This window comes from Dromiciops gliroides, chromosome 3 (genome assembly GCF_019393635.1).
Source record: "Dromiciops gliroides isolate mDroGli1 chromosome 3, mDroGli1.pri, whole genome shotgun sequence".
Taxonomy (NCBI): domain Eukaryota; kingdom Metazoa; phylum Chordata; class Mammalia; order Microbiotheria; family Microbiotheriidae; genus Dromiciops; species Dromiciops gliroides.
The window spans coordinates 657,524,214-657,539,373 of NC_057863.1; the positions used below are offsets into that span (position 1 = coordinate 657,524,214).

Below are 15,160 nucleotides of genomic sequence, written 5' to 3' on the forward strand. Positions count from 1 at the left end.
CTGGGTCCCCGAGGGGGCGGGGCAGATCTGGGGAAGGGAGAACGGCTGTCCCCACCAGGGTGGGGATCCAGGAGGGGATTCCTGGGTACCTGAATGGGTATTGGGTTTCAGGATAAAGGATGGGAAACGGACACCTGGGATGAAGCCTGAGGATGGCGCTCCCAGGTCTCCGACTGGCTAGGTGAGAGCGGAGATCCTTGCGGAGGTGGCACCTGTGTCCTTGGGGAGCAGCTTGCCAGGTTGGCTGAATCTGTCTGTGGTCTCCTCCAGGTCCAAGGCCCCGCCAGCATGCCCTTGACTTTCTCCCTTGGCCTGCTCGTCCTCTTCACCCTGGGGGAGGGGGAACCCTGCTCCGATGCCCAGGGCAGGCCCCGCTTCTGTGTCCCCCCGACAGCCCTCCTGGCTTGGGCGGGGGGCTCGTGCAGCCGAGGCGTCAACCACAGCCGCAGCCTGAACCTGGCCCTCGGGGGCCCCTTCCTCTTGACCTCGCTCCGCCTGCGCTTCTGCTCCCCGCCGGCCGCCGACGCCATCGCTGGGGCCCGGGTCCTGGCTACGTCGAACGGCGGGGGCGCCGCGGGGGGGCCCTGGTGGCCCCTGGCCAGGCTCTGGACCTCTGGGGGAGGCCAGACAGCCGAGCTGACCCTCCGCGCCCAGCTCGGCCCCGCCCAACACCGGACCGCCGTCCGCCTGCGCGTGGAGCTGGGGTCCCCGGAGGCGTTGGCGTCGGTGGCTGTGAGGGGTCGATGTCAGTGTCACGGCCACGCCGCCCGCTGCGCGGCCCGACTTCAGCCCCCACGCTGTCGCTGCCGCCACCACACCACCGGTCCTGGGTGTGAAAGTTGCCTTCCGTCTCATCAGGACTGGCCCTGGAGGCCGGCCACGCCTCAGCACCCGAACGCGTGTCAGCGTGAGTGCACCTCAGGGTTAACTACTGCCCTGGCAGAGCCATCCAACCCTCTCAGCTTCAGGGACGTTAGGGACCCCTAATCCCGCCGCCCCCACCCCCACTCCCCATCCCGTGAAGTGCTTTATTTGCCCGAGGTCACGCAGGTAGTGCCTATTGTTATTTCTCTCAAGCTCTGTTCTTTCCCCAAGAGTGTTAGGCTTCCGTCCTCCCTGCCCCCACCCAGGGTCCCCTAATGTCACCTCTTTCCCACTTTCCCTCCCCTGCTGGGTTCTGTCCTCCTAGTGTGTGTGTGTGTGTGTGGGGGGGTTACGTTCTCCCATCACACAGCCTCAGACTAATCCTGAGAATTCCACTGCCCTGCAGCCTCAGGCTAACTCTATTGCCCACTTTCTCCTCAGGAATTCGTTCTTCCATCCTCTTCCTCACTCTTCCTTCTCCTGCCCTGCCCACCCCCACCTTAGTGCTCACCTCCACTTCTCCGTGATTTGTTTTCGGCTTCCTCATCCCCTTTTTCCCCTCTGGGTTCCCCCCCACACACACATGCACACTTTCAGTGTTTACCCTGTCATCACGTTATTCCACGAGACCCATTCTGTATGTCCGAGTTCTATTCTTGTCCTCACTACCCAAGCTTCTTTGAACGGTCTCCTTGTCCCTCTCAACTTTTCAGATTGCCTCCCTGTGTCTCTCTGGAGGTGCTCTCCTCCCACTGAGAGCTGGAATCTCATAGCTGATAGGACTCACTAAGGGGGACAATAAAATACTTGGGGAGACGGTGGCTGGCTCCAGAGGGGAGGTGGATAAAAGATTGAGAGAGCAAATAGTGACCTCGATGGAGTGATGGAGTAGTGGAGAGAGAATAGAATGACATCCTGGAGGGGAGGGGCTGAGGAACAGCAGGCAAGAATGAACTTCTGAGCGGGGAAACCGACCCCCCCCCCCTCCGGGAAGCCCAGGATGCTGCGGAGGAGAAGGGAGCCTTAAAGGCAATGGCATGCTGGGAATGCCCAGCCCCCACTGCTCCCAGTCTGTGCTTTCTCCTCAGTGCTGGAGGGGTCCCTCCACTGCTCCCAGTGCCCCCAGGCCATCGACCCTTTGTTCTGATTCCTCTTTCCTTCCCTCACCTTTCCATGGCTATAGTTAACAAAGGGACCACTCCTCAACCTTGAATCTTCTGGCTGCTTGTGACTGGCCAGTCAACCATGGGCCATCCCTTGCCCTGCTCTTTTCTGCCTCAGTTCCCAAGCCATTCATTGGAGGAAGTCCCAAAATTGTGCTGACTCCATCCGCTACAAATTCAGATGGTCTGATCCCACCTGATCTCAACCTTCACTGCTGCTTGGCAATCCTATCATTCATTGACTGACTGAGTCTTTGCTCCCTCCCAGCAGCTACTATCCCAAAGCTCTTCCTTTCCTGAAGCCCCTTGAACCACCCCCTAGCAGGCCTGCCAGCATGTATGACCTTGTTTCTTACTCCTCTAAGCTCCAGACACCAGAGCATCTCTACATCATCACCTGTCTCCTTCCATCACTCCAGTCTCTGATGAAGAAGTGGCCCTTCTCTTTGCTAAGGCCAGTGCCTCTATTTGGGTCCTTGATCCCATCCCTTACCATCTACTATGGGAGCTTGCTCCATCCATCATCTCCTCTCTCAACTCTTCATTCCCTATCTGCCAGCATCTTCCTGGATACCTACAAATATGCTTGGGGCTCCCCTATCCAATCAAAACAAACACCCTCACTTAACTCTATCATCCCTCCCCAAAGATATTTCCTTCTCCCTTTTGTTGCCTTACTCCTAGAAAAAAAGTCTCCATTCATTTCCAGTCTTCTTGGTGGGTCCTTGTCAGTCTCTTCCCCTCCCCACAATCTGTTCTGGATCCTCTTCTCTTCCTTCTATACAGTCTTTCTAATTGATTTCATTTGCTCCTCTGGGATAAATGATTATCTCTCTGCAGATGACTCCCCACTTCCATATTACCCAGCCTTTACTTCTCTCCTGAACATTAGTTCAGTCAGACAGCTCCACCTGGATGCCCCCACCAACATCTCAAACTCAACATGGCCTTCTTCAAAGCTGCCCCATTATTCAATTTTCCCTCTCGGAGTCCCACCCTTCTTTCAGTTCATTTAGTGAGTATGTACTATGTGCAAAGCACTGCATGAAGACTGCTTGGCTAGAAAGTAGGATGTGTGAAGGAAAGTGAGACCTAGGCAGGTATGGAGGAAAGAACAGAGACCCAGGGAGGCAGAGACCGAAAGAGAAAAGTCTGAGGCAGGCCCAAGCAGTCAAAGAAAGATGCACCCAGAGACTCAGGCAAACAGAGACATAAAAAAGATGAAGGTAGAAAAACAGAGATGAAAGGAAAAGAGAAGGAAGATTGGAGAGAGGAAGAAAGAGGAAGGGAGGGAGAGAGGAAGGGAGGGGCAGGGAGGCCTTGAATGTCAGGGTGAAGAGTTTGTACTTCAGGAAGTACTGGAGCTCACTGAGCAGGGAAGTGATGTATTCTGAACTTTGCTGTAAGAAAATGATTCTGTGTGGAATGTGAGTTTGGGGAGAGGAAACAATAGAATCCAGGAATCCAATTAATTAGGAGACTCTTACAGTGGCCCCAGAAAGATCAGGGAACTAGGCCAGATATAAGAAACATTGCAGAGGAAGAGTGAACAAGACAGAGAAAGGGGATGCGGATGATGAAGGCAAGGCTCAATCAGTAATCAGTCAGTCAGGGCAGCTAGGTGGTGCTATAGTGGATAATCCTCCTGGATTCAGGAGGACCTGAGTTCAAACCCGACTTCAGACACTTGACGCTTACTAGCTGTGTGGCCCTGGGCAAGTCACTTAACCCCAATCGCCTCACCAAAAAACAACAACAACAAAATAAATAAAAGGCAAAAGACAGCCTTCCAGGAGTTTACCATCTAATGAGGTAGACACACACATACAAACAGGCTACAGACAGGATGCATAGGACATAATTAACAAAGACAAAGCACTAGAATTAAGAGAGGTTGGGAAAGGCTGCCTGTAGAAAATGCCCAGAGCAAAGAGCTGGAGGATCTTTTTCAGGGACCAGCTAGGAGGCTGGTGGCACTGGATCAAAGAGTATATGGTGAAGAGTAAGGTGCAAGAAGGCTGGAAAGGTAGGAGGGGCTAGGTTCTGAAGGGCTTTGAATGCCCAAGGATTTCGTATTTACTCCTGGAGGCCATAGGGAGCCACTGAAATTAACTGAGCTGGGGAGGGAGGGGGAACACGATCAGACTTTAGTGCCTGAATGGAGGATGGATTGGAGTGGGGAGAGACTAGAGGCCCATCAGCAGCCTCTACAATAGAGCCGGCATGAGGGCATGAGAATGGAGCGCCCACGGGGGAAGGCCCCACCAGGGAGTCCCGAAGCCCTCTCCTGGAAAGGGGGTTTGAGCTGCCTCCAGGGAGGCCAAGGCTGCACTTTCCTTTCCACTACCACACACTTCACCTCCTTTCAGGACCCCATTCTGCTGCTCCTCTCCTTTCCTAAACTATCTTCCCCACAGATTTTGTTCCAAACCTTCTGACAGATTATCCCAAACTTCTGGGCTCCACCAAACCAGGCACAACTCCATTCTCCCCTCAGAACCTGCCCCCTCTCCAGAAGCTTAATGGGGCTTTGTGGGGTTTTTTTTTGGGGGGGGTGCAATGAGGGTTAAGTGACTTACCCAGGGTCACACAGCTAGTAAGTATCAAGTGTCTGAGGTCAAATTTGAACTCAGGTCCTCCTGAATCTAGGGCCAGCGCTTATCCACTGCACCACCTAGCTGCCCCCTTAATGGGGCTTTGAACATGGAACCGGACCCTTGGAGATCAACTACCCACCAGTCCTTGTTTTTACAGATAGGGAAACCCATAGACCAGCAAACAGCCCAGAGTGCCCAATCTGGCTGCTGTCCCAGGGGCTGGGGAGGGACTGCGGGCCTAGGGGTGCTCATTCCGGTACCCTGACTCTTGTTGCATTCCACCTCCCAGCCTGTTCTTGCAATCTGCACGCGCGGCGCTGTCGCTTTCACGCCGAGGTGTTCCGGCTGTCCGGAGGGCGGAGTGGGGGCATCTGCGAACGCTGTCGCCACCACACCGCGGGCCGCCACTGCCACTACTGCGAGCGGGGCTACTGGCGGGACCCCAAGCAGCCCCTATCCAGCCGCAGGGCCTGTCGGGGTGAGTGCAGGCGGGAAGAGGCGGCTGGAGGAGGGATGTGACAGATAATCCCCAGGGAATCCGGCTGGGAGAGGTTCGGGCTGGGATTGAGGGGAGGCGGTACCGAGTCACAGAGGGCTCTCCCTCGCCCAGCTTGCCAGTGTCACCCCATCGGTGCAACCGGGGCCCAGTGCAACCAGACCAACGGACAGTGTCCCTGCAAGCCAGGAGTGACGGGCTCCTCCTGTGACCGCTGTGCCGTGGGCTACCAGCAGAGTCGTTCTATCCGTCTGCCCTGTCAGCGTGAGTGTGGGGCGGGACCCCCGGGCCCCAAGGAACAGAGGCAGGGACTAGGGCGAGAACCTCTGGAGCCCTGAAGGGACCTGGTCTAGGGAGGGGATTCCCAGGGCCCCGAGGGGCAGAAACTGGGAGGGGGGACATCTGGGTCCCTGAGAGGCGGGGGCAGGAACTAGGGAGGGGATACCTGGAGCCCTGAGGAGCAGAGACTGGGAGGGCGGATGCCCGGGGCCCCCGGAGGTAGAAGTTGAGAGGAGGGACGTCTGGGTTCCCAAGGGGAACTGGCAGGAACTGAGGGGACGGCCGGGGCCCGGAGTAGGCAATCGCTGCTGGCCGAGAGGCCTGAGTCTTCAGTGATTAGGGTTCTCTTCCTCCTGCTCGGTTTCCTTCTCTCAGGGATCCCAGAGATAACGACCACCGAGGCTACAATCCCTAGTGTCTACACTCCAGGTACTGGGGGACCCCCGAGGGCTTGGGTCGCTGAACCCAGCTGGCGCTAAACAAAGCAAGCCTAGGCGAGGATTCCGGATCGGGCAGAGGGGGAGGGGGCGCGGTGCGCAGGAAGGCCTAGATGGGGCGCAGAGAGCCTCACGTGTGGGGCTGTCCGCAGACCCGACGTGCCAGAGCCTTTGTAACGCGTCTGAAGCCGGAGTTCACATGAGTCTGCTGCAGTACTGTCAGCAGGCCTACGGTGAGATCCTGAGCCGGACGGGCGGGGCGGGGATCGGGGGCCTTTGGGCCTCACTTTCTCTATCTGGGTCTGAGTCAGGGTTCACAGAGGGCGGAATCCGAGAAAGCCCGAGTATCCCCAGAGGCAAAGCAGGGGGAGGGAAGCCTGAGGTCTCCTGGGAGCAGGGCAGGGGGATTGGGACGCCTGGGTCAACAAGCAGGCGGCCCAGGGGGGCCTCTCCAGCTTGAAGGAGCCAGGATGGAAGAGGGGACGCCTGTTAGGGACCTGAACTAGGCGAGAAATGGGCCTACGTTTGGGCTCAGGGAAGCCTTGGCCCCCCCGAGGCGGAGCAGGGGAAGTTCAGGGGTCCCCACGGAACCCGGTCTCACTGTTTCCCGCTCTCTTTCCCATTAGTTCTTCGAGCTCAGGTCCAGTCCGCCGAGCCCTCTGGCTCAACTTGGTGGCGCCTGCGGATCCGCGTCCTGGCTGTGTACAAGCAGCGGGCAGAACCCCTGGGTGCAGGAGTACAGGATGCCTGGGTTCCTCGTGCCGACCTGGTCTGCGGCTGCCTGACGCTCCGGCCCGGGTCTGTCTACCTGCTACTAGGGGGGCCAATCGGAGGACCCGACCCCAGCCGTTTGGTCCTCGATCATCGTGGGCGCGCCCTTCCCTGGAGACCCCAGTGGGCGCAGACCCTGAGGCGGCGGCAGCGGGAGGAGCGGGCCGGAGGCTGCTCCTGAGAAGTTCTCCTAGCTGGACCTCACGTCCATCCCTAATAAAGCAGCTGCTCTTCACTCTTACTCCCTCTGAGTCTTTTGTGGGCGCTGCGATCAGGGAGAGGATTCCTGGGTGACCCAAAGCGGAAGGATTGGGCACCCTCCGGGACCATCCCCAAGGGGGTGGGGATGGGTGAGGAAAGGCCTGTGTTCCCCAAGGGTCAGGGCTGAGGAAGGGGGCTTGAGAGGCAGATAGGGGGTGGTGGGAGTGGGAAGGGGGGGAGGAAGAACAATGCCTGGCATCCTTGAAGGGGAGGGGCAAAAGCAGGGATTGCCCACTGAGGTGCTGGAGAGGGTGGGTCCTACCGGAGTTCTGTAAGATCGAGTCCAATAAGAGCAATGTTGGAGCTGGTGAGGGAGGAGACCCATCCAGGAAATGTGAGAATCTGACAACTTCATAATTTTCCAGAGGAGAAACTGAGGTCCAGAGAATGAAATGGTTCACCGAAAAGCACTCGGCTAGTAAGCAAAGGGGTCTGAACTTGAATTCAGCTCCCATTCCCCCCCAGCCCCCTATCTAGCGTTTGCTCTGGGGGACCAGGCTTATGGGTGATGTCAGCGGCACTGCTTGTGCGGGAGCCCACCGGCCGCGCTGTCTGTCACTCTTACTGCACCCCACATAGCTTCTTGTGGGTAGAGCCACTCCTTCCGCTGGGCCTAATTTTTCCTCGTCACACCCTTCGCTGCCCACCTCTGGGGAGTAGTTTTCCTTTCAAACCAGCCCCCAGTAATAGGAGAGTCTGGTCTCGGCGATGCCTGGCCACCGCTGCAGCTACTTCATTGGCCCAGAGAGAAGCTGGCGGATGTATTCCCTCTGCCCTGGGAACTTGTAAAAGGATAATCAGAAAGAGCCCCAGGCCAGAAACCTCACTCTGACTACAAAGGCAGGTTTAAAATCCTCCCCTTCCTGGACTTTCTCATTGCCCTTTCCAACTCTTCATTGAACAACAGCACTCTTGACTTAGCAACTCATTGATTGGCTTTTGACTTCAGCAAATGGAGAAAACTTAAAAAAACAACTTTAAAAAGGTAAACAGACTTTTAATAAACTAAGCCAAAAGATCAGAATCAGGCCGTCTCTCACACAGGGAAAAGAGAGGAGAGCGATGCAGACCCTGCTCTCGACCCCCAGTGCTTCAGCTCCAACCCTCCTCCTGTCCGACCCATCCATATTACTCTGTCTCTTCAGTTTCTGCATCTGGCCTCTTGGGGACGTAGCCGCTCCGCCCTTTAATCTCCCAGACTCCCTTGGATTTTCTCTTGTCCCCCACAAGTCCAAGAGGGAGATGGACAAGCTTGATGGAATCCAAGTCAGCCTCTTAGTCAGAGCAAGACTGACGGGGGAAAGATCAAGGAGGATACCGGGAGTTCACTGTTTGAACTAATAGGTGTTTATCTCCAGGATCCTGATTTCCTTGTTGAAACCTTCAGTCAACGAGTCAATCAATAAACACCGATTAAGCACCACATAGCGGGTGCTTAGCACTGTGCCAAGTGCTTGAGATACCAAAAAAAAAAAAAAAAAAAGGCGAAAGACAGTCCCTGCTCTCAGGGAATTCATAGTTCAAAGGGGAAGACTGCATGCAAACAACTGTATGCTAACAAAATAGAAACAACAAGGGGCAGCTGGGCGGCGCAGTGGATAAAGCACAGACCCTGGAGTCAGGAGGACCTGAGTTCAAATCCGGCCTCAGACACTTGACACTTACTAGCTGTGTGACCCTGGGCAAGTCACTTAACCCCCATTGCCCTGCAAAAAAACGAAAACAAAAACAAAATAGAAACAACATAAACTGAAGATAATCAATAGAGGAAGGTACTGGCATTAAGAGGGATTTGGAGAGACTTCCTAGAGGAGGTCGGGTTTTAGCATGGCCCCAACAGAGTTAGATATATAGTTGTATCAAAGCATGTGATTAGACCAGCAAGAAAACAAGGTATCAAATTGGGAAGGGCCTTGGATATTAGAGAGAAAACTTTAAAATTCACTTGGGCTGACTTGGCAGCTGGCCACTGAAATATTTTTGAATAATGGATCAACAAGCCTCGATCTGTGCACAAGGGTGGTCTGCCAGTAGTCAGAGGAGGTAGCCGATAAGAGTGGAAAGGAAGCTCAGAGTTGACAAAACCTGGTGTTTTTCCTCTGGAAAAGATGGAGAGATGTAGGTAGGCCACCTGCAGATGGTTTCCGAAAGGGTGGGGTGGTTTGGACTCAAAGACTTGTTTTCATGGCTCCAGGCCAAAAGGTAGGTCTCCAGCAGAGGGCCCTACGGCTCTGTGCCTGGCCTTGTGCCAGTCAACATTTTTATTCTGACTTGGATAAAGGCCTGGATGGCATGCTCATCAGATTGGCAAACCTTACATAGCTGGAGGGAATTGGCAGATAGAAGGGCCTGGCATGTTATGGTCCACAGGTCACAAAGAGTCTAGCATGACTGAAGGCTGAACAACATAGCTGGAAGGGAGAGCTACCCCACAAAATTCCAATCAGGATCCAAGAAGACCTTGACAGAGTAAAGCTTTGGGCTAAATCTTTGAAGATGAAATTCAATAAGCAGAAATAAAACGTTTTATTTGGCACCAGGTGGCGCCCTAGGGCACAGTGCTAATCCTGGAGTCAGGAAAACTCATCTTTCTGAGTTCACATCTGGTTTCAGACACTTACTAGCTGTGTGACCCTGGGCAAGTCACTTAACTCTGTTTGCCTCAGTTTCTTCATCTGAAAAATGAGCTGGAGAAGGAAATGGCAAGCCCTCCTAGTATCTTTGCCAAGAAAACCCAAAAGGGGGTCATGATGAGTCTGGAACAACTGAATGGCAGCAACATAATGTTTTACACTTGGATCAAAAAAAATCAACTTTGCAAAAAAACCAAAAACCCAAATGTGAACTTTGTGTAAATATTTCATATTTATATGGACATATTTTGCTTTTGCATTATCTTCATTTCCAAATATACTTCTCTTTGACTCCTTCCCTGAGACAGAGAAACTATAATTTAAAAAGACAGACAGACAGACAGAAACAGGCAGGCAGGCAAGCAAACAAGCAAGAAAGACAGAGAGAGAGAGACAGACAGGAAGAAAGAAAGAAAGAGAAAAAGAAAACATAATTTAGCACAATTAACCAACACATCGACCAAATATGACAGTATATATTCCTTTATAATTATAATGATCAAGATTGGCCCAAAGAAGAGAGGAAAAAATGCATTTCTATCCATTCTTTGCAAAGGTGGGAGACTATAGATACAAAACATTGCAAAAAATAGGGTTTGGGAGGGGAAAGACTAATAAAATAGTCAAGCATTTAGTTAATCTCATTACAAAGAGAGAACGGAAAACTAAATTGCTATTTTTCAAAAATGACAAAGAAAGGGGCAGCTAGGTGGTGCAGTGGATAGAGCACCGGCCCTGGAGTCAGGAATGCCTGAGTTCAAATCCGACCTCAGACACTTAACACTTACTAGCTGTGTGACCCTGGGCAAGTCACTTAACCCCAATTGCCTCACTTAAAAAAAAAATCAAAACAAAAAATGACAAAGAAGAATTCACAGCAAATGAAGATGATATGAAGGAAATCACCATAAATTAATTTTGCCCTCTTATATGCTGACAAGATAAATGATTTAGATGCAATGAATGTACATTTACAAAAGTATAAAACATCCAGATTAACAGAACAGGAAATAGACAAATTTAAATAAATCAATTTTAGGAAAAATTTTAGCCAACCTATAAATGAACTCCCAAACAAAAAAGTTCCTGAACTAGATAGCTTTTTTTTTCTTTCTTTTTAAATTTTTTTGGTGAGGCAATTGGGGTTAAGTGACTTGCCCAGGGTCACACAGCTAGTAAGTGTCAAGTGTCTAAGGCCAGATTTGAACTCAGGTACTCCTGACTCCAAGGCTGGTACTTTATCCACTGCACCACCTAGCTGCCCCCCTAGAATGCCATTTAAAAAGCTATCTCTGGGGGCAGCTAGGTGGTCCAGTGGATAGAGCACCATTCCTGGAATCAGGAGGACCTGAGTTCAAATCTGGCCTCAGACACTTGACACTTACTAGCTGTTGTGACCCTGGGCAAGTCACTTAACCCTCATTGCCCGGCAAAAAAAAAAATGGCATACTATAAATTATTCAAAGAACAATATATTGCATTCATTGTTTACAAAAATAGTTAAAGAGAGATCTGCCAAATTCCTTCTATGATACAAATTTGACCTTGCAAACTAAACCAGGGAGAAATAAACCAGGGAAAGAAAACTATAGACTCTATTCCTAATAAATATTGGTGCAAAAATCTTAAATACAATATTACAGAGGCTAAAACTATATATCAAAAATGTTTGTATTCAATGATCAAGTTGGAGTTATACCAAAAATTGAGGGTTGATTTAATGTGACAAAAAATATAATCATAATGGGTTTTTTTTACTATAACCATAACAGACCATTTTAAAAGAAATAAAAATCATGTAATTATGTAATAGATATTAAAATGTTTTGAAAAATACATATATTGCTTAAGAAACAGTAAAAAACATTGGAATAAATGAACTTTTCCTTAACATGGTAAATAGTCTCTATTTGAAACAAAGATCCAATATTATATATAGCAGAGGAATTCTAGAGGCCTCTCAACAAGAGCAAATTGAAGCAAGGATGACATTTTCTTTCTTTCTTTTTTTTTTTTTTTTTTGGTGAGGCAATTGGGGTTAAGTGACTTTCCTAGGATCACACAGCTAGTAAGTGTTAAGTGTCTGAGGTTGAATTTGAACTCAGGTCCTCCACTGCGCCATCTAGCTTCCCCCAAGGATGACATTTTAATCACTGTTATTTGATATGGTGCTAGAAATGCTATTTATAGCAATAAGACAAGAAAAAGAAGTTGAGAGAATAAACATAGATAAAGAGGAAACAAAGGTATTGCTTTTTGAAGATATAATGGCCCATTAGGAGAACCTTAAAGATTCAGCTCAAAATAAATTGACACAATTAACAACTTCAGTAAAGTAGCAAGATTTAAAATAAATTCACATAAATCATCACCTTTTCTGTATATTCGAAAAAAGTTATCAGAGTCACTTTAATCCCAATTGCTCTTCACAAATTGTCATATTCTCGCTGAAACAAAAACATAAACAAGCATGGGTACAAAGAAGTAAATACCTTTCACAGCTTTAGATTGGGGAAGAATTCATGACAAAACTAGGCCTAGAGAGAATCACTGAATATAAAATGGATAATTTCGTTTATATACTTTTTTTTTTTGGTGAGGCCACCTAGCTGCCCCCTGTTTTGGTTTTTTAATAGGGCTTTGGTGGGTGATGGACTAACTCTTATCCATGGCACCTTAGGGTTAGTTCCTTAACATATGCACATTATGGGGGCAGCTAGGTGGCGCAGTGGATAGAGCACCGGCCTTGGAGTCAGGAGGACCTGAGTTCAAATCCTGCCTCAGACACTTAACACTTACTAGCTGTGTGACCCTGGGCAAGTCACTTAACCCCAGTTGCCTCACTTAAAAAAAAACAAAAAACATAGGCACATTATGTCAAAATTACCAGCAACTCCTTATGGTTAGTTCATTAGCATAATATTTGCTCTTTTATTGTAGTACCTCTGGTGTGTGGGCTACCAACCCCTTTTCAGGTCTCCTTTCCATCTTTGGCGTCTACCTGATCTACCTAACTCACCTGTGGCTCCAAGAAGCTTTTGCCCAGATGGGCTAAACTAGGTTGAGGGTAACTGACAAGCCTCAAGCCCATCTGGGAATTGGGGGGTTCTCCACCCCAAGCTTGTGAAGACTTCCCTTGGCAGAATGGGAAGATGAGAACTATTTATTCCAACAGCCATGAAGTTGGCTAACATTGTCACGGTGGAGTGCTCTGGGCTTGGTCAAACGTCAAAGGTGCCAAGGTCATTCACTGCATCCCAGGCCAGCTCTCCTGACTTTTGTCTTGGCCCCGGACTTCAACGAAGACAGAGTGAGACTGAATAACTCTGATTAACTTTGCTTCACTTAAATCCAATTTGTATTCAAGTCAAAAGACTTTGGTCTAGGCCCCAGGGCCTCTTGGGTATCTGAGCAGCCTTTTTTTTTTTTTTTTTGGTGGGGCAATGAGGGTTAAGTGATTTGCCCAGGGTCACACAGCTAGTAAGTGTCAAGTGTAGGGGGCAGCTAGGTGGTGCAGTGTATAGAGCACCGGCCCTGGATTCAGGAGGACCCGAGTTCAAATCCGACCTCAGACACTTGACACTTACTAGCTGTGTGACCCCGGGGCAAGTCACTTAACCCTCATTGGCCTGCAAAAAAAAAAAAGAAAGAAAGAAAGAAAAAAGAAATATACTGCTTACCTCCTGTTGTGAGAAAGGGGCTGGAGAAGTTGCCTTAACAATTGTCTGCTTCACCAACCTAACTGTGGCCAGCTTACCACAGAGGGGGGTGGATCCTACCCTGCAGTTGAAACACACACCCACAAAAATATACAAAAACTTGTGAAGATGATTCTACTCACCATCAGTGCATGGTATGTGTGCACACTTATTGGCAACATGAAATCCAGTAGACCGGAAGACACTTGATATTTACTAGCTGTGTGGCCCTGGGCAAGTCACTTAACCCCAATTGCCTCAAAAAAAAAAAAACTAGTCTGGTCAGCAAGCTGGTGTGCTTCCCAAAAGGAGTGACGACAATGCAATAGCCATGTGATGACTGAGTACGCTCCCTCCCAAGACAAACCCTGATGAGGAGACTTAGCTGCCCTAAGTAATCTTTGCGCTCTTTAATTTATAGGGCAGTCAGTCTATAAGTGACTTCTAGGTTCTGAGGAAATTTAATATTGTTATCTACTATTTAATAAAAGCAGCTAGGTGGCGACATAGTGCATAGAGTGCTGGGACCTGGAGTCAGGAAGACTCATTTTCCTGATTCAAATATGGCCTCAGATGCTGTGACCCTGGGCAAGTCGCTTAACTCACTCTGCATCAATTTCCTCATCTGTAAAATGAGCTGGAGAAGGAAATGGCAAACACTCCAGTATCTTTGCCAAGAAAACCCCAAGTGGGGTCACAAGGAGATGGTAGACACAATGAACAATTGAACAACAACAAAATTATTTAATAACCAATATTACCTTGTGACCCATCCTTTTCCTTATTCTGAAGGGTATGACCTAGTAATGTGATCACTCTGAGCCTGGGTTGGGCCCCTCCCAGTTGAGACCCTTGATTCTGTTTGCCCTTTAGACAGAGAACCAGCTTGAGCTAGTTTGTCCTTGCTTTCTTTCTTTCTTTCTTTCTTTTTTTTTTTTGGTGGGGCAATGAGGGTTAAGTGACTTGCCCAGGGTCACACAGCTAGTAAGTGTCAAGTGTCTGAGGCAGCATTTGAACTCAGGTCCTCCTGAATCCAGGGCTGGTGCTTTATCCACTGTGCCACCTAGCTCCCCCCCCCCTTGCTTTCTAATCAAGATTGGGAGAGACTTGGTCTTCAATGGGGAAGCCAAATGCAGGGCAAAGCACAGTTAGATGATTTTTGTTTTTCTGGTCAGGATTGCTAAAGGCAGCTGGGTCTCGTGGAGCAGGTGGCTTTCCTTAAGTGTCAGAGAGGGGTGTGATTGTCCACACCTGAAGGCCAATCTACCTACTAATCAGGGTTGCTTTACCCTAAGCTAGGGAAAGTCCAAATGACGCACCATCTGGCCAATCAGAAGGCAGACACGCCTAGCCCTCGTTCTGGGTCTTTGTCGCAAATGGAAGCTATGCATTGACCCCTGTATCATCAGTCTTCATGCCCCTGTTAATAAATAATGTCTAACTTGGAGAATTGCCTCAGTTTACTTATTTGTTAAATTTCTTTTGAGACAGTTCACCTTTGCAATCTTACTTCCTACTATTGTTACTTTATGCTTGCTATTTATAAATTTACTTGCTATACTAACTAGAAGGGAAGGGGTGGTCAGTGGGACCAGAACAAGATACAATTTTAATATAAAATTTAAGTTATCAACAGCCATATGAAAAAATGCTCCAAATAATTAATAGTGAAATGCACATTAAAGCAACACTGAGACTCTACTCCATATCATCAGATTGTCAAAGATGACAAAAAATTAAAATGACAGAGATTAGGGAGACCGAGGGGAGACAGATATACTAGTGCACTGTGAATTGGTCCAGTATTTCTGGGAAAGCAATTTGGAACTACCACCAAAAAGTCACTAAACTGAAAATGCCTTTTTACACAGTAATAGCAATATTAAAGCTCTATCCCAGAGAGAGCAATATGTACAAAAATATTCATAGCAAACTAAAGCGATGCCTATTATTTGAGGGAT

The 15,160-nt window shown here is 49.3% G+C and overlaps 1 protein-coding gene across 1 annotated transcript; it reads left to right on the plus strand.

The window, feature by feature from the left end:
- The first annotated feature begins 273 nt into the window (after positions 1-273).
- NTN5 (netrin 5) lies at positions 274-6,788 on the plus strand. Its single transcript, XM_043994000.1, has 6 exons — positions 274-907; positions 4,914-5,102; positions 5,235-5,384; positions 5,775-5,828; positions 5,989-6,069; positions 6,463-6,788. Exons 1-6 carry the CDS (start codon positions 289-291, stop codon positions 6,786-6,788), a joined length of 1,419 nt encoding a protein of 472 aa, XP_043849935.1. The 5' UTR covers positions 274-288.
- The last annotated feature ends 8,372 nt before the right edge of the window (positions 6,789-15,160 follow it).

What these genes read in the sequence shown, in the direction of transcription:
- NTN5 (XM_043994000.1), top strand. Translation starts at nt 289, where the DNA reads ATGCCCTTGACTTTCTCCCTTGGCCTGCTCGTCCTCTTCACCCTGGGG. An exon ending in GCACCCGAACGCGTGTCAGC is followed by an intron (nt 908 to 4,913) that starts GTGAGTGCACCT and finishes TCCACCTCCCAG; the next exon opens with CCTGTTCTTGCAATCTGCAC. An exon ending in TATCCGTCTGCCCTGTCAGC is followed by an intron (nt 5,385 to 5,774) that starts GTGAGTGTGGGG and finishes TCCTTCTCTCAG; the next exon opens with GGATCCCAGAGATAACGACC.